Source organism: Perna viridis, chromosome 9 (genome assembly GCF_037379345.1).
Source record: "Perna viridis isolate PV_CMFRI_1.1 ecotype Kerala chromosome 9, ASM3737934v1, whole genome shotgun sequence".
NCBI lineage: Eukaryota > Metazoa > Mollusca > Bivalvia > Mytilida > Mytilidae > Perna > Perna viridis.
The window spans coordinates 42,596,628-42,618,686 of NC_142453.1; the positions used below are offsets into that span (position 1 = coordinate 42,596,628).

The 22,059-nt window shown below is 30.3% G+C and overlaps 1 protein-coding gene across 35 annotated transcripts in view; it reads left to right on the top strand.

Annotated features, from left to right (window-relative positions):
• Positions 1–612: 612 nt before the first annotated feature.
• Positions 613–22,059, top strand: part of LOC148608613 (uncharacterized) — a 41,355-nt gene continuing 19,908 nt past the window's right edge. For 15 of the 35 annotated variants that reach the window (XM_088545840.1, XM_088545842.1, XM_088545843.1 and 12 more), the window contains exons 1-12: positions 614–716; positions 4,331–4,531; positions 5,069–5,140; positions 6,942–7,013; positions 9,735–9,806; positions 12,390–12,461; positions 13,147–13,218; positions 16,137–16,208; positions 16,738–16,809; positions 19,729–19,800; positions 20,583–20,654; positions 21,339–21,410. In XM_088545840.1, the coding sequence (XP_088401966.1) occupies positions 4,359–4,531; positions 5,069–5,140; positions 6,942–7,013; positions 9,735–9,806; positions 12,390–12,461; positions 13,147–13,218; positions 16,137–16,208; positions 16,738–16,809; positions 19,729–19,800; positions 20,583–20,654; positions 21,339–21,410 (893 nt within the window). In that variant the 5' untranslated portion in view covers positions 614–716; positions 4,331–4,358. Of the gene's footprint in view, positions 717–2,482; positions 2,505–4,330; positions 4,532–5,068; positions 5,141–6,941; positions 7,014–9,734; positions 9,807–12,389; positions 12,462–13,146; positions 13,219–16,136; positions 16,209–16,737; positions 16,810–19,728; positions 19,801–20,582; positions 20,655–21,338; positions 21,411–22,059 lie in introns of those variants that run through there. The other 20 variants (XM_088545844.1, XM_088545859.1, XM_088545869.1 and 17 more) reach the window with 14 other exon arrangements.

The window sequence follows — 22,059 nt, forward strand, 5'->3', positions numbered from 1 at the left end:
ATCCTCGCAGGATTAATCTATGGCTGTAACCTAGTACACGATGTTTGGTAGTACGGGACAGTTCATTTATAGGTTATTATGTAGGATAAAGGATCAAATTAATGATGTATGTCACAACAAATCAATATTATCGCAAATTTTGACAGTTCTAACATCGTATGGAATTTTTCAGACCGACCTATATATATATAAATAATGTATATAGCGTACACAAAGATCAAATAATCTGGCTAAACGATGTGCCTTCCTTTGTATCAGATCAACAAACTCACATACGGGACTACAAGAGTTTTCTGATACCCGCTTGAGTCAAGTTTCAATTTGAAAAAAAAATATGTTTGAGAAGATTTAAACGGTTTGTTGCAGAAAATTATCCTCTACACATAAACAATCATTAAAATACATTCTTTTAACCACAGTATAATCGTCCCGACATCAATAACGACTTTAACCTCACAACACAACAAACGCAGTAACAGTCTTATTTGTCTATCCCTGTCAACACTTCTAAAACTATTTATTTAAAATATGTTTAACCCAATATAGCTGATATTGAAACAACTTTAAATCTCGGTCAACTTGTTGTTATTACTCAACCATCTCCAAAGGTTTAATAATTTACCTTTCAATGCACCATGGTAACTCTCTATTTATAGTTTAAGCAAATATATATCCAGTTGCAATGCACACACAGTAAATAACACAATTTGTTTTGGGTAAGTGTTATTTATCTCATATGTTTGAAGATTTTTCGATACATGTTATGTTAATTCCGTGTCACGATGGTTGTTTGACGCGTTTTTATTTATTAAAAGCACATTTACAAAACAACTGTCATCTGACAAAATATATCTTATGAACTTTGTACTGGGTGAGAAGAAATTGTAGGTCAATCCAAATATAACATTGTAACTGCTTATTGAATTTATTTCGCAAATGACATCACCTAGAAATCTTGACTGAAGTGTAGCGGAGACTTCACCATGGTAGGAAGTGCTAGACAAAATATGTAGTTGAATCAAAGTAAACTTGAAAGATAAATTTTGAAATTGAACGGTTTCAGTTTCTTGGATTCTTTGTTATCATTGGTGACTCTTTAATGCCGACAAAAAATTACACATAAACCCCCCTATTGGTACAGTGCATCCATCTGCACCATGAAATCTGATTTGTTCAACGTGCCAAAGTTTTCCTTTCCTCTTTTAATAAGCAATTAGGTGGGTGTTTCTAGAAAAGCAGAGTACCCTTACCCTACTGGTACAAGTTGCTGATTAACTTCTGTTTTTTTTTTTGTTTTTATTTTTTCTTTGGTGTTTTTGGCCTCCGTTGATAACTCTCGATACATTCAAATTGTTTATATATGTACCTAGCAGTTTTATTTTAAGCACAGCCATGTTTACATTTGTCAAACAAGGAGAAAATGATAAAGGAAATCATAACTTGTTTGCAAATTAAATTTTTCATCTGAATTTTCCAAACCATCATTTTTTTTTAATATGATGCACTGTCTGTATGTTAATTTTGTTCAATAAAGAATATGGTAATTAAATATAGAAAATCATTTAGTTTGACATAACATCAAGAAAGATTCGTCATAGGGTTTGTAAGTCTCGTCATGTGACTCCATGGTTTCACGAGAATGGGTCATAGTATACCATTCAAATGCATAAAGATTTGTCATTTTCAGAGCATTGGATTCAGTATATAAAAGCAAAACATTTTTATCATGTAAAAATACCAATAAAAATAACAAATATCTATCTCAACATAACAATAGTGGTACGAAAAGCGTAAAATAGAAGATTTTGCATTGTCATACAACGTTTCGAGATCGCGGAAGTAAACAATAAAATGCAGACCGGTCTTCGGATTTCAGTACGTTCTACATCAGAAATTCGGGATATACTGCTATCTATTATTTGATAGCTCTCCTCAATTTAACAAAAAAGGTATACCTGCACAGTACATATATGGTAATAGTTCATCTTATTTATTTTAACTTTATAATAACGACATTACAAAAGCTTAACTTTTTCTCTAAATTAAAGTATAGGACGAACTATCATCAAAAAGAAAAAAAAGACAAACCATACTGAAATTCTTTATGACAACCTTTATTCAACCACGTGTTGGATATTATATTGTGTTTTATAAAATGAATTATCAATTGATCCATCAAAATGACAGATCCCGTGACGCCCCAGTAGGTAGAGCAGATTGAATGATTTGATAAAACATACTTGTGTTGGGCGTTAGAGTCCGCATACAAGATTTATTATTGTACAAAGAAGTAGTTACCTGGCATTTTAAACAAGACATGAACTAATTACATGTAAAGGACATACCTAATGTATCCATTCATTTATTGATTAAAAATTTCGATAAAATTGTGATCCTTTAAAACAAACAAAAAACTGATGATCCCATCTTGTTTTCAGTTGAAAGGTACATCGTTCTGTTGAATTGATCAATAGACACCAACCTTTAATTTACTTTATTTGAAGGTAAACATGTTTACCTTATATGAGTGCATACATTAAACTTTTTATTAATTAATATTTATCGTATATCCTTTTAAATATCTGAAACCCTATATCATCTAGGTGCTTCAAAAGTCTTGATACTCCTGTTTCTGACCCCACCTCATCATTATATACACTTGTTGCCATCATTTTGGATATTGGTTTCCACAGACTCTTTAAACCAGTTTGCGTGAAAAGTCAAGATGAAGAAATACGATCATTTCTTCCACTACCGTTTGTCAACAAAGGTAGAGATGCAATTAATTTGGCTAATATCCTCTATCACAAAAACGTTACCCCACATATTTCAAAGACAAATCCATACCAATTATTTCATATTCCTATACTTCACCCATTGCATTCAAAATTTTCAATTATAAAAGGCTATAGCAGAACCTCGAGATTGAGGACTTCAAGGCTAAACCACCTGACTGTTCTTGCAAAACCTCCCCATTCAAAAATGGTCCTTCTGGTCACGTCGTTACGGGAGATTTAACCATTATCGAAAACGAATCTCTACGTAATATCCTTTTTAAAGGTCTCAAAATTTCTACAGTACAGTGAACCATCCTCCATGAATTGGAATTATAACTTTAAAGTTCTTATGGATGCCGTCGAGGACTAAGCAAGAAAATGGATAAAACGAGAACACGAAGACATCAGAGTGGTTAAAGGCCGTTAAGTCTTTAATTGTGAAACGAATGAAAGTTTTAAGTAGGTTAATATGTGCCAAGGCTACATCAGTTTTCAAAGACACTGATGTAACAAAAACATTGTCTACTATACATGACAAATATGTTGTCGTACCAGCAGAAAAAGCCCAAAACAACATTGTTTTTGTCTGCAAAACGTTTTATATTCAATGTTTATTATCAGAGGTGGACGTAGAAAATAATAGCAGTGAGAAGACCTATATTGCTACCACTCTCTCCAAAAAAGAGATTGTGGAAAACCATAATCTGTGCTATCCTCTTTTGGTCTCTCTACCAAGGACGATGATTGTGATTTACCGTCTATGTACTGGATTCCTAAACTTCACAAGAATCCATACAAACAACGTTTCATAGCTGAATCTGCAAAATGTACCTCCAAACCTCTTTCAAAACTTTTAACTTTTATAATCACAGCTGTCAAAGAGGGTTTTCAGTCATACCACAACACTTGTTACTCCAACAGTGATATTAATTTAATGTGGATCCTCAAAAATTAGAAAGATCTTTTGGAGACAATCAGTTCAAGACTAATATCTGAATATAATAGCATTAAAACCTATGATTTTTTCAACACTGTATACTTTTATTCTCAACGAATTGGACGAAATATCATGAAATAAAACAAATCATACTGAAATTCTTTATGAGAACCTTTATTCAACCACGTGTCGGATATTATATTGTGTTTTATTAAATACATTATCAATTGATCCATCAAAATGACAGATCCCGTGACACCCGAGTAGGTAGCATCTTGTTTTAAGTTGAAAGGTACACCGTTCTGCTGAATTGATCAAAAGACCAACCAAATATATACGGTTTTGTGAGATATTTGTAAATGTTTTGCTATCAATTTAGACATGATTATGGGAGTGACTGCGTCATTGTAGGACGTACTTGTTTTGTTTCGAATTTTTTTTTTAATTTCCAAGAGGCAAATAGACGTGGCAATATGATCGGGGTCGGTTTGGGGCATCGGACACCTTTGTGGAACTGGACATGAATCTTACATCTTAAACATTTCGAATTCTACTCAGACAGACTATAAAATAAAATTGATATTTACTTGTGCTATATAATTATATTCTGTTTTAGGACAGACGTGTTTGGTTACATTCACAGGATGACTTCTTCGCATGTATTTGCCTCTCTGTTATATATTATCTGGTATGAGTATGCGTTATCATGCCCTCTGTTATGCAACTGCAATTGGGAAAATACTGCAACAAGGGTCGACTGTAACAACAGGGGATTAAGATATATTCCTTATAGTATTCCCAATGACACATATTCTATGTAAGATATTACAATAAAGGGTAGCAATAGGTTGTATTTTTACGATATTCCATATCCGTTATTCGTTTAAGAGTATGTATATTGATTTTTAAAGTAAAATGGCATTTCTGTACCTTCTTGCAAATACAGTACCTGTATAGGACAAACTTCCCATTTATCCCATGGGGCAATAGGACGAGGAATTGGGCAATCGGGAATGAGGGATGGGGCAATGGGGAATGGAGGATGGGGCAATGAGATCTGGGGAAACTGGGAAGTTTATCCAAAATAATGACTGAACATTATGTTTGTCCAAATGATGCATGTTTCGATAATAGTTATTATAGAAAATAAAATACTGTGCTGAATAATAAATCTATTATATACAGTTTAGTCAATAAACGAAAACGTGTTTAACTGAATTATACTGATGAACCCTAAAACACACGAGTAAGACTTTTAAAGGTCACACCTCATTGAAGTAAACGGAAACGCACATAAAACAATTAATGATCGTGCTTTTTTATAACAAAAAATGGCTTTTAACTTATCTTTTAGAATTCTCGCTTATAACTCAATTAGAACTGTGGATATTGATCTGTGTAGTTTGGCACCTGGCTTAAGAACACTGTAAGTGAAATATATTTTTTTTAAAAATCACCGTTTAGTCAGATCCTTTAATCTTAGTTTCCACTTTATAGATGACGTATTATTGTTAAACAATCCTAATTTCGGGAATTCGATACTTCGCATCTATCCCAGAGAATTTTGGATAAAGGATACTACAGATTCTGTAAAGTCAGCTTCTTGATAAATTGAACTACACTTAGTGTTCGATGCTGAATGAAAATTATTGACGAAACTGTACGACCAATGTGATGACTTTTCATTCATTCTGTCATTTTTCCTTTCATCTGCGGCAATATTTATTTAGCACCTGCGTATGTAATTTTTAATATAACTAAGCCGTTATACCAGAGCTAGCCATACCTACGTAGACTGTTTGTATCGCACTGAACGTCTTAAAGATAGGCTTCTGGAACAGTTTGCTGCGTATCCATTTGCCACATGGAAACTAGTTTTATCAACGTGTCATAGTTTTCCTTTCCTCTTTCTTCTACTCCGGACTTGGCTTTTTATGAGCAACTCGGCGGTTGATTCTTGAAAATCGGAGGACGTTAACACTACCAGTGCACCTGGTCCATGCTCCCAGGTATAAGCGAAGTCCGAGTTGCACATTTACACTTTTTCTTTGTATGGATCATTTTAGTTATTTCATGTTGTTTGTTGCATTTGTTTGTTCACTAGATCTGGTCTTGGTCTCTGGATTACGTTCTTTTGGTTTACGCTAGAATTGTGGTTCCTTTGATTACTCTTTTTCCGTATCAAAACATAGTATGTCAATGTTTATTATTTGAATAATATGTCTATCAACATTAATATAATATTATACATAATACAGACGGAATCCCATTTTTGTGTAGTCAATTCATCGTCTATTAATGTCATCATCAAATGTTTTTTTTTATTAATACATTAGAATATTATTGAAGAATACTAGTTATTACAAGATTTCATTTACAAATGAAATTCAAACATAAAGGGTTTATCGAAGAAACAATACAATAAATAAAAAATATACCATTAGTAGCATCACTTGTTAACTCCATCTAATTCAATGTAAGGCATAAAAGTTAATGCAGGTTCATATCATTTACCTCAACCAACACTTATGATTGTCTACATTGCATTATGATCATATATTATATTTGCAACAAACGAAAATCTTGAAACGGTGGAAAATGTAAACTAACAGTGATTTTGTTTTTGGTATGTTCCTTGTTGGTATGAGGTTTTACCCAATATTTTGTTATGCACACACTAAAACTACTGCAATTGTTGTCTTATAAAATCGTATTATAATATTTTCATTCAACAACATTTCATTTTGGTAAAAAAAAGTTCAGGATTTGATTTGTTTTTTTGGGCTTTTTGGTTTTGTTTTTGTTAATGTTTGTTTTGTGCTTGAAGGTTTTGTTTGCTTTCTTTGTTATTTTTTCTCACAACAAACCATGTGTTTGCGTACGTTAAAATACATCTATTTTTTACCTGGCTGACTATCGGAATAAAAACGATAAATTTGCCAATGTGCTCATATAATTCACACATTGCCTATATGTTCCCCTGTTATACAATGACGACACCTTATACTGACCTAAACAAAACCGTGTTTAGTATGTAAAACCAACAACATAGTTTTAAATGAATATATTCTTGAAGTCGCAAAAACTACTTATAAAAAAATCACTAAGAAGCAGAAACAAAACAAATCTCACTTATCAGACAGTGAAGATAATCTTGAATGCTATATTTTTTTCAGTTATATTTTACAATCGAATCATTGACAATCGGTACTTACTTATTTTTATAGAGATTTGAGCCGAAACCAGATTTTCAACTTCACAGTTGATGTGTTTGCTTCCTGTTACAATCTACAGACTGTGTATGTATTCTATTGAATTACTAGTACGACCCAGAATCGTACTGGAAATTTAGGTTCGAAGGATTCTGTATTCTGGATCGTCCTGGCATTTAAATCTATAAAATTTGTTTGAACACCGAATATAATCTACATGTTATATTTTATCCAATTAAGTTTCAATATGTTATCAAGCTAAATCAACAACAACAACAAAACAACTAAATCAATATTTTGAATAATTCTAAATTTTATGAAGGTGCACTTTAGATGTACATGTACACGTAGGAAATATGAGAGAATGTTCAATCAAAAGTAATTTTTTGTAGTAAATTTGAATACTTCGTAGGTTTATAAATAAAAAAAAAATGTTCATCATTTTCAGCGTTTTCTATCTGTGTAAGTTGCAAGTAAATATTGTTAAACACAATGGGAAACATTTGGAAATTACGGTTACAATACCATATTAAATGAAACTGATTTGTTCTTAAATCTATAACATGTTCCTTTCTTAAAGAAAATATACTCTGAAAATATACAATGTTCAAATAAAAGTAAGAATTTAGTCGTGTTTTTTTTTAAAAGAAAAGGGAAAGTAATATTGCAAAAACAATCATGTGAAATCTGTTTTTCTTTCAGTTTAAAATGTTTGCAATTGTTCCTTAATATTTAGATTCATTTCTTCTGTTGGGTGTTAACCAAATTATGACCGCGATTCGTTAAGCAGGAAAGGGCAAAAAATCTGTGTTGGCTCATAAAGGGAAAATATTTCGTTTAGTTCACATTTTATGTTTTTTTAAATAATTTTCTTTCTTAGGTTTTAAGTGGTTCAGGAAATTTTATCTATATCGAAGTTTTCTTCAAATGCTAGTTTAATCGTTAGTGTATACTTACATTTTTTTTTTTAAAAAAACCCAAAAATATGCCAAACAATCTTAATGTCTTTAATCGTGTGTGCATGTTGTTATTTAGTATCTGGCATTTGAAATAAAAGTTTGAGCTTTTTATCTGTGTGGGTATAATTTATACTTTTAGACACCTTCACAATAACGCACTCACTACGATAGCTGTCAACACATTTGTTGGTTTGCAGTCATTGCAATACTTTTAAGTTGAATTTCGGTATTTTTCTTATTGATTTTTTTTCCATTTATCAATTATTACATATGACTATTTGATATCCCGTGCAATTATTGTAATTATTATTGTGTTTTTCTATGAATTATTAGTTAAAAAAACACGACAAACAAATGACGCAAAAAAGAAATGTGCATAGCACAATTATGGTTCACATGACTTGCAGTTAGTTTAAATCAGACCAGTTTGCTGTAGACTTAATGGCCTACACACACTCAGGTCTGTAACTGATGTTGACAGCCGTCTAAAAATTATATCACATAAATGTTTCAACTAAACTTTCGACAAAATCGATGTTTTGTACAAATTATATAAGACCAAGATCGAATTTCAAATATATAGAGATTGTTGTAACAACCTGACATTTCCAATATTAAATATATTTTCATAATACAAGACAATTCTCAATACATGTACTTTTACTGCATTTCATCTTAAACGAGCAGTACATGGAATGCTTAATGATGAAATTAAATCTCTTTATTATTTTTTTGCTTGCTCGCCCTATTTGTTTGTCTTTTTCTACATTTGTTGTTCATTTCAAATTGTTAAATGTTCTCCTCTGTATTCCACAGTACCACTATCCATTAGCTTCCAGCAATTCATCGTTTTAGAAAATTTGTACACAGAGCATCAAACTATGTTATGGAATATTATAATTGTCATACTTTATATGGAGATGGATTAATATAAGCTTTGCTTGTTTTCTGATCCAGTGTGTATTATTGTACTGTGTAAACAAAAATTCAAACAGAAATATATTTGACTGAATAAATATGTTTACATTAAACCTGTATTATATGTAAGTATTGCGTTAAGCAGGAAATGGTAACAAATCTGTGTTGGCTCATAAAGGGAAAGTATTTCATTTAGTTCACATTTTGTATGTTTTTGAATGAGTTACTTTCTTAGGTTTTCAGTGGTTAAGGAAGTTTTATCTATATTATAGATTGTTTGCAAATGTGTGTTTAATCGTTAGTGTATACTTACATTTTTTTTCTCTAAAATATGCCAAACAGTTGGTAATATCTTCAATCGTGTGTGCATTCTGTTATTTATTATCTGGCATTTGAAATAAAAGTTTAAAGTTTATGTTTGTGTGGGTTTTACGTTTACTTCTAAATACTTTCCATATCACGCAATCACTGCCGTCAACGCATGTGTTAGTTTGAAGTCATTGCGATACTTTAAAGTGGAATTTCGGTGTTTTTCGTTATTATTTTTCTTTTTTTTTTTTTGCATTCAACAATTATTACACATCAGTAGTTGATATTCCGTACAATTATTGTAATTATTTTTTTTCTATCAATTGTAAGTTAAAAACTATGAACAAATGAGGCACAAAAGAAATGTGCATATCAAATTATGATTCAAAATCATGGGCAGTTAGTCAGAATCAGGTTGTTGTAGATTTAATGGCCTACTGTTAACACACACTCAGGTCTGTCACTGATGTTGACAGTTGTCGAAAAAAAACTATATCACATAAATGTTTCAACTAAACTTTGATTGTGGCAATAACCTGATATACATTTACAACATTAAATATATTTTTATAATACAAGATAATTCTCATTTTATCTGTATGGGTATAATTTTTACTTTTAGATACCTTCAAAACAACGCAATCACTACGATAGCTGTCAACGCATTTGTTGATTTGCAGTCATTGCGATACTTGTAAGTTGAATTTCGGTATTTTTCTTTTTTTTTCTATTTATCAATTATTACACATGATTATCTGATATTTCGTGCAATTATTGTAATTATTTTTTTCTATGAATTATTAGTTAAAAAAAGCACTACAAACAAATGACGCAAAACAGAAATCTGCATAGCACAATTCTGGTTCACATGACTGGCAGTTAGTTTAAATCAGACCAGGTTGTTGTAGATTTAATGGCCTACACACACTCAGATCTGTCACTGATGTTTACAGCCGTCTAAAAATTATATCACATAAATGTTTCAACTAAACTTTCGACAAAATCGATGTTTTGTACAAATTATATAAGACCAAGATCGAATTTCAAATACATAGAGATGGTTGCAACAACCTGATTTACATTTCCAATATTAAATAAATTTTGATAACACAAGACAATTCTCAATACATGTACTTTTACTGCATTTCATCTTAATCGAGCAGTACATGGAAGGTGCTATGATGAATTTATTGACGTATTTTTTAAACGTTTTATCGGTGGTGAATGGTTAGTGAGGGCTGTCTGAATAGATTATTATTGAAATTTCTGCACATTTCTTGAAACGTTTAATCGGTTGTGCATTTTGTTATTTACTATCTGGCATTTGCAATAAAAGTTTGAGCTTTTTATCTGTATGGGTATAATTTTTACTTTTAGATACCTTTTTTTTTCAAATGCTAGTTTAATCGTTAGTGTATACTTACATTTTTTTTCAAAAAAAGCCCAAAAATATGCCAAACAGTCTTAATGTCTTTAATCGTGTGTGCATGTTGTTATTTAGTATCTGGCATTTGAAATAAAAGTTTGAGCTTTTTATCTGTATGGGTATAATTTATACTTTTAGACACCTTCACAATAACGCACTCACTACGATAGCTGTCAACACATTTGTTGGTTTGCAGTCATTGCAATACTTTTAAGTTGAATTTCGGTATTTTTCTTATTGATTTTTTTTTCCATTTATCAATTATTACATATGACTATTTGATATCCCGTGCAATTATTGTAATTATTATTGTTTTTTTCTATGAATTATTAGTTAAAAAAACACGACAAACAAATGACGCAAAAAAGAAATGTGCATAGCACAATTATGGTTCACATGACTTGCAGTTAGTTTAAATCAGACCAGTTTGCTGTAGACTTAATGGCCTACACACACTCAGGTCTGTAACTGATGTTGACAGCCGTCTAAAAATTATATCACATAAATGTTTCAACTAAACTTTCGACAAAATCGATGTTTTGTACAAATTATATAAGACCAAGATCGAATTTCAAATATATAGAGATTGTTGTAACAACCTGACATTTCCAATATTAAATATATTTTCATAATACAAGACAATTCTCAATACATGTACTTTTACTGCATTTCATCTTAAACGAGCAGTACATGGAATGTTTAATGATGAAATTAAATCTCTTTATTATTTTTTTGCTTGCTCGCCCTATTTGTTTGTCTTTATCTACATTTGTTGTTCATTTCAAATTGTTAAATGTTCTCCTCTGTATTCCACAGTACCACTATCCATTAGCTTCCAGCAATTCATCGTTTTAGAAAATTTGTACACAGAGCATCAAACTATGTTATGGAATATTATAATTGTCATACTTTATATGGAGATGGATTAATATAAGCTTTGCTTGTTTTCTGATCCAGTGTGTATTATTGTACTGTGTAAACAAAAATTCAAACAGAAATATATTTGACTGAATAAATATGTTTACATTAAACCTGTATTATATGTAAGTATTGCGTTAAGCAGGAAATGGTAACAAATCTGTGTTGGCTCATAAAGGGAAAGTATTTCATTTAGTTCACATTTTGTATGTTTTTGAATGAGTTACTTTCTTAGGTTTTCAGTGGTTAAGGAAGTTTTATCTATATTATAGATTGTTTGCAAATGTGTGTTTAATCGTTAGTGTATACTTACATTTTTTTCTCTAAAATATGCCAAACAGTTGGTAATATCTTCAATCGTGTGTGCATTCTGTTATTTATTATCTGGCATTTGAAATAAAAGTTTAAGGTTTATGTTTGTGTGGGTTTTACGTTTACTTCTAAATACTTTCCATATCACGCAATCACTGCCGTCAACGCATGTGTTAGTTTGAAGTCATTGCGATACTTTAAAGTGGAATTTCGGTGTTTTTCGTTATTATTTTTCTTTTTTTTTTTTTTTTGCATTCAACAATTATTACACATCAGTAGTTGATATTCCGTACAATTATTGTAATTATTTTTTTTTCTATCAATTGTAAGTTAAAAACTATGAACAAATGAGGCACAAAAAAATGTGCATATCAAATTATGATTCAAAATCATTGGCAGTTAGTCAGAATCAGGTTGTTGTAGATTTAATGGCCTACTGTTAACACACACTCAGGTCTGTCACTGATGTTGACAGTTGTCGAAAAAAAACTATATCACATAAATGTTTCAACTAAACTTTGATTGTGGCAATAACCTGATATACATTTACAACATTAAATATATTTTTATAATACAAGATAATTCTCATTTTATCTGTATGGGTATAATTTTTACTTTTAGATGCCTTCAAAACAACGCAATCACTACGATAGCTGTCAACGCATTTGTTGATTTGCAGTCATTGCAATACTTGTAAGTTGAATTTCGTTATTTTTCTTTTTTTTTTCCATTTATCAATTATTACACATGATTATCTGATATTTCGTGCAATTATTGTAATTATTTTTTTTCTATGAATTATTAGTTAAAAAAAGCACTACAAACAAATGACGCAAAACAGAAATCTGCATAGCACAATTATGGTTCACATGACTGGCAATTAGTTTAAATCAGACCAGGTTGTTGTAGATTTAATGGCCTACACACACTCAGATCTGTCACTGATGTTTACAGCCGTCTAAAAATTATATCACATAAATGTTTCAACTAAACTTTCGACAAAATCGATGTTTTGTACAAATTATATAAGACCAAGATCGAATTTCAAATACATAGAGATGGTTGCAACAACCTGATTTACATTTCCAATATTAAATAAATTTTGATAACACAAGACGATTCTCAATACATGTACTTTTACTGCATTTCATCTTAATCGAGCAGTACATGGAAGGTGCTATGATGAATTGATTGACGTATTTTTTAAACGTTTTATCGGTGGTGAATGGTTAGTGAGGGCTGCCTGAATAGATTATTATTGAAATTTCTGCACATTTCTTGAAACGTTTAATCGGTTGTGCATTTTGTTATTTACTATCTGGCATTTGCAATAAAAGTTTGAGCTTTTTATCTGTATGGGTATAATTTATACTTTTAGAGACCTTTACAATAACGCAATCACTACGATAGCTGTCAACGCGTTTATTGGTTTGCAGTCACTGCAATTCTTGTAAGTTGAATTTCGGTATTTTTCTTATTGATTTTTTTCCATTTATCAATTATTACACATGAATATTTGATATTCCGTGCAATTATTGTAATTATTTTTTTCTATCAATTATTAGTTTAAAACAACTACAATCAAATGACGCAAAACAGAAATCTGCATAGCACAATTATGGTTCACAATGATTGGCAGTTAGATTAAATCAGACCAGGTAGTTTGAGATTTTATGGCCTACTGTTAACCCACACTCAGGTCTGTCACTGATGTTGACAGTTGTCTTAAAAACTATATTACTTAAATGTTTTTGTACAAATTATATCAGACCAAGAACAAGTTTCAAATACATAGAGATTGTGGCAATAACCTGATTTACATTTCCAATATTAAATATATTTTTTATAATACAAGATAATTTTCAATTCATGTACTCTTTCTGCATTTCATCTTAAACGAGCATTACATGGAATGTTTCATGATGAAATTATTGATTTATTTTTTAAACGTTTTATCGGCGATTTATGGTTAGTTAGGGCTGTCTGATTCGATCCTTATTGAAATTTATCCACATGTCTTTAAAATGTTCAATTGTGTCTGGTTTTTGCCACTTAATATTGTTGGTCGGTATCGGCTAATTAAAAAAAAACTAACTTTATATCTTTTTGGGTATGTTTTTTTTTTAAATTTATATATCTTCACGTTAACGAAATCACTATGGCAGCTTTAAACACATTCGATGGTTTGCAGTCATTGAAATACTTGTAAGTTGGATAAAAAGTAATAATAATCTAGTACTGTGTAATGCGTTTCTTGTTCTGAAAATAAACACTAACGTCACAACTAGGATCTTATAATTGGTTTATATTTATTTAGTAGGCCAGGATACGTGTTTTCTAATGCCTGCAGTCGCCTAGGAAATTAAACATTTTGCTATCAAAATATGTAATACCCTTAAGAAAATAGCTTACTTTATATTTTGAAGATAATTGTTCGTTTAATTTTATTGTTATTATTTTTTATTACTATTATTTGTTTTTATTTTTATTTATTTCTTTCTTTTTTTATTTATTTTTTATTTTTGTTAGTTTTTTTTTGTGTCTCCCGACCGTTCACAGAATACACAAATACAAAATATAAATTGTACGATCAGTAGTCAGATTTCAAAAGGGCTACGATACATTTGTTTTTTTAACTTGATATACAATGGCTATAAGTCTTTCACTGCAAAGATGTGACTTAGGAAAGACGCCCCTTATTCAATGGTCACACACACGTACACACAAACATACGCATCTTTTAGTGCCTGACTAGCATTTATTTTATTGTATTTTTGATGTTTATTGGTCCGATTTTGCATATGAAAAATATTTTAATTGGTTTTTTTTTTTATTTATTTCGATATTTTGATTAGTAAAATACGTTATGATTTTAGGTTTTTAACACTTAACAGAATCGGAAACATCAGATCAGAACTAAATAACTTCAAAGAAATAAAACACATAATATGAAACTACTACATTTCTACTAAATCTGAATGTTTGCACATTTCCACACTTCCAAGAATATGAGATAAATATAATCAACATCTGGAAAGCAAATACAGATATTCTCTGATATTTAACGCTTAAAAATGTGTCAGATACGTCGCCTCTTTAAAAAAACAATTTAAAAAATAGAAAGGCATTAGAACCAGCTTGGTGGGTAGGTCTGATGTGCTGGCTCTACGAGAACATTACTATTGTTGGGCCGGCTCAACAAAGCTGGCTGTGCTAGATCTGACTTAAAGAGGTCATATAAGTGCCCTAAATATGTTATAAATATAACTGTTCTTCTTATAGTTATAGAAAAGTTTATACAACAAATATCAAATACTAAAACATCAGCTATGTAGCATAAATTTAAATCAAAGAATTTGCCGACTTTCGTTCCTTTTTATTGTTCGTTTGAAAAAAAAACGGCATTATAGGAATGATATTTTTAAAAGTACAGAAATGGTTTTAATGCTATGCCTACTGAACGAAAAGATTATAAACTTGTAACGTAATAAATACATTCCATCATTTTGATATTGATATTATTGTTTTCTGAACGTAATGTTTCATGTGGCCAAGGACAAAGAAATCCAGTACAAATCATGATTCCCAATTACTACTAGGACAAATTGTGATAGCCCGATTTGTCCTAGAGAATAGCGGATTCTATTGAATTTCTAATAAGATCCAGAATCGTACTAGACATTTAGGTTAGAAGGATTCTGTATCGTCCTGGCATTTAAATCTATAAAATTTGTTTGAACACGAAATATAATATTCATTATATTTTTTTTCCAATTGAGCTTCAATATGTTATCAAGCTAAATCAAGAACAAAAAAACAACTAAATCAATATTTTGAACAATTCTAAATTGACTTAATGTGCACTTTATTTATTGCAATGCTTAGTAAGATTATGTTAGTGGCATTTAGTCGAACATATTAGTTATTCTTTCCGACGAACATCTTGAAGTGTTACATTTGCCCTTGCAATTGCATGTTGATTATAGTTGACAGTCATCGTGGCAAATAATCTTCATATTCCGCTAGTTTTTCATAAAAAAAAGTCTAGGATCAATAAAATATCTTTACTCCTTTTTTTTATTATAATTGAGGATTAGACAATTATTTTATCATTATATAACATCAATACACTTTTTTTGTTCTTTATTTACATGTATTATGACTATTTGATGTTACATGTAACTCATTTAACTCAGGACGAAGCGGAATCCTCCTAGAGCAAATCGGGATACATGTACCTCAATTTCTTCTAGAACAAATTGGAATTCCGCCTTCCCCTAGAAGGATGCATGATCGTCCTGGATTCCAATTTGCCTTGTAACATATAATGATATCGTTTTATAATTGTAATAATCGTTCATCTTTTAGAAACCTGTATAGCAACAATATATCAATAATAGAAGACCATGCATTTAAAGACATGCCAAATCTTTATCAGATGTACGTATACTAGTCATGTAGGTAGATACACATGTACATGTAGCAAATATGAAAGAATGGTCAATCAAAACTACACACACTCAGATCTGTCACTGATGTTTACAGCCGTCTAAAAATTATATCACATAAATGTTTCAACTAAACTTTCGACAAAATCGATGTTTTGTACAAATTATATAAGACCAAGATCGAATTTCAAATACATAGAGATGGTTGCAACAACCTGATTTACATTTCCAATATTAAATAAATTTTGATAACACAAGACGATTCTCAATACATGTACTTTTACTGCATTTCATCTTAATCGAGCAGTACATGGAAGGTGCTATGATGAATTTATTGACGTATTTTTTAAACGTTTTATCGGTGGTGAATGGTTAGTGAGGGCTGCCTGAATAGATTATTATTGAAATTTCTGCACATTTCTTGAAACGTTTAATCGGTTGTGCATTTTGTTATTTACTATCTGGCATTTGCAATAAAAGTTTGAGCTTTTTATCTGTATGGGTATAATTTATACTTTTAGAGACCTTCACAATAACGCAATCACTACGATAGCTGTCAACGCGTTTATTGGTTTGCAGTCACTGCAATTCTTGTAAGTTGAATTTCGGTATTTTTCTTATTGATTTTTTTCCATTTATCAATTATTACACATGAATATTTGATATTCCGTGCAATTATTGTAATTATTTTTTTCTATCAATTATTAGTTTAAAACAACTACAATCAAATGACGCAAAACAGAAATCTGCATAGCACAATTATGGTTCACAATGATTGGCAGTTAGTTTAAATCAGACCAGGTAGTTTGAGATTTTATGGCCTACTGTTAACCCACACTCAGGTCTGTCACTGATGTTGACAGTTGTCTTAAAAACTATATTACTTAAATGTTTTTGTACAAATTATATCAGACCAAGAACAAGTTTCAAATACATAGAGATTGTGGCAATAACCTGATTTACATTTCCAATATTAAATATATTTTTTATAATACAAGATAATTTTCAATTCATGTACTCTTTCTGCATTTCATCTTAAACGAGCATTACATGGAATGTTTCATGATGAAATTATTGATTTATTTTTTAAACGTTTTATCGGCGATTTATGGTTAGTTAGGGCTGTCTGATTCGATCCTTATTGAAATTTATCCACATGTCTTTAAAATGTTCAATTGTGTCTGGTTTTTGCCACTTAATATTGTTGGTCGGTATCGGCTAATTAAAAAAAAACTAACTTTATATCTTTTTGGGTATGTTTTTTTTTTAAATTTATATATCTTCACGTTAACGAAATCACTATGGCAGCTTTAAACACATTCGATGGTTTGCAGTCATTGAAATACTTGTAAGTTGGATAAAAAGTAATAATAATCTAGTACTGTGTAATGCGTTTCTTGTTCTGAAAATAAACACTAACGTCACAACTAGGATCTTATAATTGGTTTATATTTATTTAGTAGGCCAGGATACGTGTTTTCTAATGCCTGCAGTCGCCTAGGAAATTAAACATTTTGCTATCAAAATATGTAATACCCTTAAGAAAATAGCTTACTTTATATTTTGAAGATAATTGTTCGTTTAATTTTATTGTTATTATTTTTTATTACTATTATTTGTTTTTATTTTTATTTATTTCTTTCTTTTTTTATTTATTTTTTATTTTTGTTAATTTTTTTTTGTGTCTCCCGACCGTTCACAGAATACACAAATACAAAATATAAATTGTACGATCAGTAGTCAGATTTCAAAAGGGCTACGATACATTTGTTTTTTTAACTTGATATACAATGGCTATAAGTCTTTCACTGCAAAGATGTGACTTAGGAAAGACGCCCCTTATTCAATGGTCACACACACGTACACACAAACATACGCATCTTTTAGTGCCTGACTAGCATTTATTTTATTGTATTTTTGATGTTTATTGGTCCGATTTTGCATATGAAAAATATTTTAATTGGTTTTTTTTTTATTTATTTCGATATTTTGATTAGTAAAATACGTTATGATTTTAGGTTTTTAACACTTAACAGAATCGGAAACATCAGATCAGAACTTAATAACTTCAAAGAAATAAAACACATAATATGAAACTACTACATTTCTACTAAATCTGAATGTTTGCACATTTCCACACTTCCAAGAATATGAGATAAATATAATCAACATCTGGAAAGCAAATACAGATATTCTCTGATATTTAACGCTTAAAAATGTGTCAGATACGTCGCCTCTTTAAAAAAACAATTTAAAAAATAGAAAGGCATTAGAACCAGCTTGGTGGGTAGGTCTGATGTGCTGGCTCTACGAGAACATTACTATTGTTGGGCCGGCTCAACAAAGCTGGCTGTGCTAGATCTGACTTAAAGAGGTCATATAAGTGCCCTAAATATGTTATAAATATAACTGTTCTTCTTATAGTTATAGAAAAGTTTATACAACAAATATCAAATACTAAAACATCAGCTATGTAGCATAAATTTAAATCAAAGAATTTGCCGACTTTCGTTCCTTTTTATTGTTCGTTTGAAAAAAAAAAACGGCATTATAGGAATGATATTTTTAAAAGTACAGAAATGGTTTTAATGCTATGCCTACTGAACGAAAAGATTATAAACTTGTAACGTAATAAATACATTCCATCATTTTGATATTGATATTATTGTTTTCTGAACGTAATGTTTCATGTGGCCAAGGACAAAGAAATCCAGTACAAATCATGATTCCCAATTACTACTAGGACAAATTGTGATAGCCCGATTTGTCCTAGAGAATAGCGGATTCTATTGAATTTCTAATAAGATCCAGAATCGTACTAGACATTTAGGTTAGAAGGATTCTGTATCGTCCTGGCATTTAAATCTATAAAATTTGTTTGAACACGAAATATAATATTCATTATATTTTTTTTCCAATTGAGCTTCAATATGTTATCAAGCTAAATCAAGAACAAAAAACCAACTAAATCAATATTTTGAACAATTCTAAATTGACTTAATGTGCACTTTATTTATTGCAATGCTTAGTAAGATTATGTTAGTGGCATTTAGTCGAACATATTAGTTATTCTTTCCGACGAACATCTCGAAGTGTTACATTTGCCCTTGCAATTGCATGTTGATTATAGTTGACAGTCATCGTGGCAAATAATCTTCATATTCCGCTAGTTTTTCATAAAAAAAAGTCTAGGATCAATAAAATATCTTTACTCCTTTTTTTTATTATAATTGAGGATTAGACAATTATTTTATCATTATATAACATCAATACACTTTTTTTGTTCTTTATTTACATGTATTATGACTATTTGATGTTACATGTAACTCATTTAACTCAGGACGAAGCGGAATCCTCCTAGAGCAAATCGGGATACATGTACCTCAATTTCTTCTAGAACAAATTGGAATTCCGCCTTCCCCTAGAAGGATGCATGATCGTCCTGGATTCCAATTTGCCTTGTAACATATAATGATATCGTTTTATAATTGTAATAATCGTTCATCTTTTAGAAACCTGTATAGCAACAATATATCAATAATAGAAGACCATGCATTTAAAGACATGCCAAATCTTTATCAGATGTACGTATACTAGTCATGTAGGTAGATACACATGTACATGTAGCAAATATGAAAGAATGGTCAATCAAAACTATTTTTTTTAAATAATTTGAATACTTTGTTGGTTTAAAAAAAACAATGTGTTCATCATACTCAGTGTTTTCTATCTGTGTAAGTTGCAAGTAAATATTGTTAAACACACTAGGAAACATTTGGAACTTACAGTTACAATACCATATTAAATAAAATTGATTTGTTTATTAAATCTATAACCTGTTGCTTTCTTAAAGAAAATATACTATGAAAATATACAATTTTCAAATAAAAGTAAGAAATTAGTCATGTTTTTTTTAAAGAAAAGTGAAAGTAATATTGCAAAAACAAATATGTGGAATATATTTTTCTATCAGTTTAAACTGTTTGCAACTGTTACTTAATATTTAGATTCATTTCTTCGGTTGGGTGTTAACCAAATTATGACCGCGAATCGTTACGCAGGAAAGGGTCACAAATCTGTGTTGGCTCATAAAGGGAAAGTATTTCATTTAGTTCACATGTATGGTTTTAAATAATTATTTTTTTAGGTTTTAAGTGGTCAAGGAACTTTTATCTATATTGAAGTTTGTTTGCAAATGCTTGTTTAATCGTTAGTGTATACTTACATTTTTTTCGAAAAAAAAACAACAAATATGCCAAACAGTCGTTAATATCTTCAATCGTGTGTGCATGTTGTTATTTAGTATCTGGCATTTGAAATAAAAGTTTGAGCTTTTTATTTGTGTGGGTATAATTTATACTTTTAGATACCTTCAGAATAACGCAATCACTACGATAGCTGTCAACGCATTTGTTGGTTTGCAGTCATTGCGATACTTGTAAGTTGAATTTCGGTATTTTTCTTTTTTTTTCCATTTATCAATTATTACACATGATTATCTGATATTTCGTGCAATTATTGTAATTATTTTTTTTCTATGAATTATTAGTTAAAAAAAGCACTACAAACAAATGACGCAAAACAGAAATCTGCATAGCACAATTATGGTTCACATGACTGGCAATTAGTTTAAATCAGACCAGGTTGTTGTAGATTTAATGGCCTACACACACTCAGATCTGTCACTGATGTTTACAGCCGTCTAAAAATTATATCACATAAATGTTTCAACTAAACTTTCGACAAAATCGATGTTTTGTACAAATTATATAAGACCAAGATCGAATTTCAAATACATAGAGATGGTTGCAACAACCTGATTTACATTTCCAATATTAAATAAATTTTGATAACACAAGACAATTCTCAATACATTTACTTTTACTGCATTTCATCTTAATCGAGCAGTACATGGAAGGTGCTATGATGAATTTATTGACGTATTTTTTAAACGTTTTATCGGTGGTGAATGGTTAGTGAGGGCTGCCTGAATAGATTATTATTGAAATTTCTGCACATTTCTTGAAACGTTTAATCGGTTGTGCATTTTGTTATTTACTATCTGGCATTTGCAATAAAAGTTTGAGCTTTTTATCTGTATGGGTATAATTTATACTTTTAGAGACCTTTACAATAACGCAATCACTACGATAGCTGTCAACGCGTTTATTGGTTTGCAGTCACTGCAATTCTTGTAAGTTGAATTTCGGTATTTTTCTTATTGATTTTTTTCCATTTATCAATTATTACACATGAATATTTGATATTCCGTGCAATTATTGTAATTATTTTTTTCTATCAATTATTAGTTTAAAACAACTACAATCAAATGACACAAAACAGAAATCTGCATAGCACAATTATGGTTCACAATGATTGGCAGTTAGTTTAAATCAGACCAGGTAGTTTGAGATTTTATGGCCTACTGTTAACCCACACTCAGGTCTGTCACTGATGTTGACAGTTGTCTTAAAAACTATATTACTTAAATGTTTTTGTACAAATTATATCAGACCAAGAACAAGTTTCAAATACATAGAGATTGTGGCAATAACCTGATTTACATTTCCAATATTAAATATATTTTTTATAATACAAGATAATTTTCAATTCATGTACTCTTTCTGCATTTCATCTTAAACGAGCATTACATGGAATGTTTCATGATGAAATTATTGATTTATTTTTTAAACGTTTTATCGGCGATTTATGGTTAGTTAGGGCTGTCTGATTCGATCCTTATTGAAATTTATCCACATGTCTTTAAAATGTTCAATTGTGTCTGGTTTTTGCCACTTAATATTGTTGGTCGGTATCGGCTAATTAAAAAAAAACTAACTTTA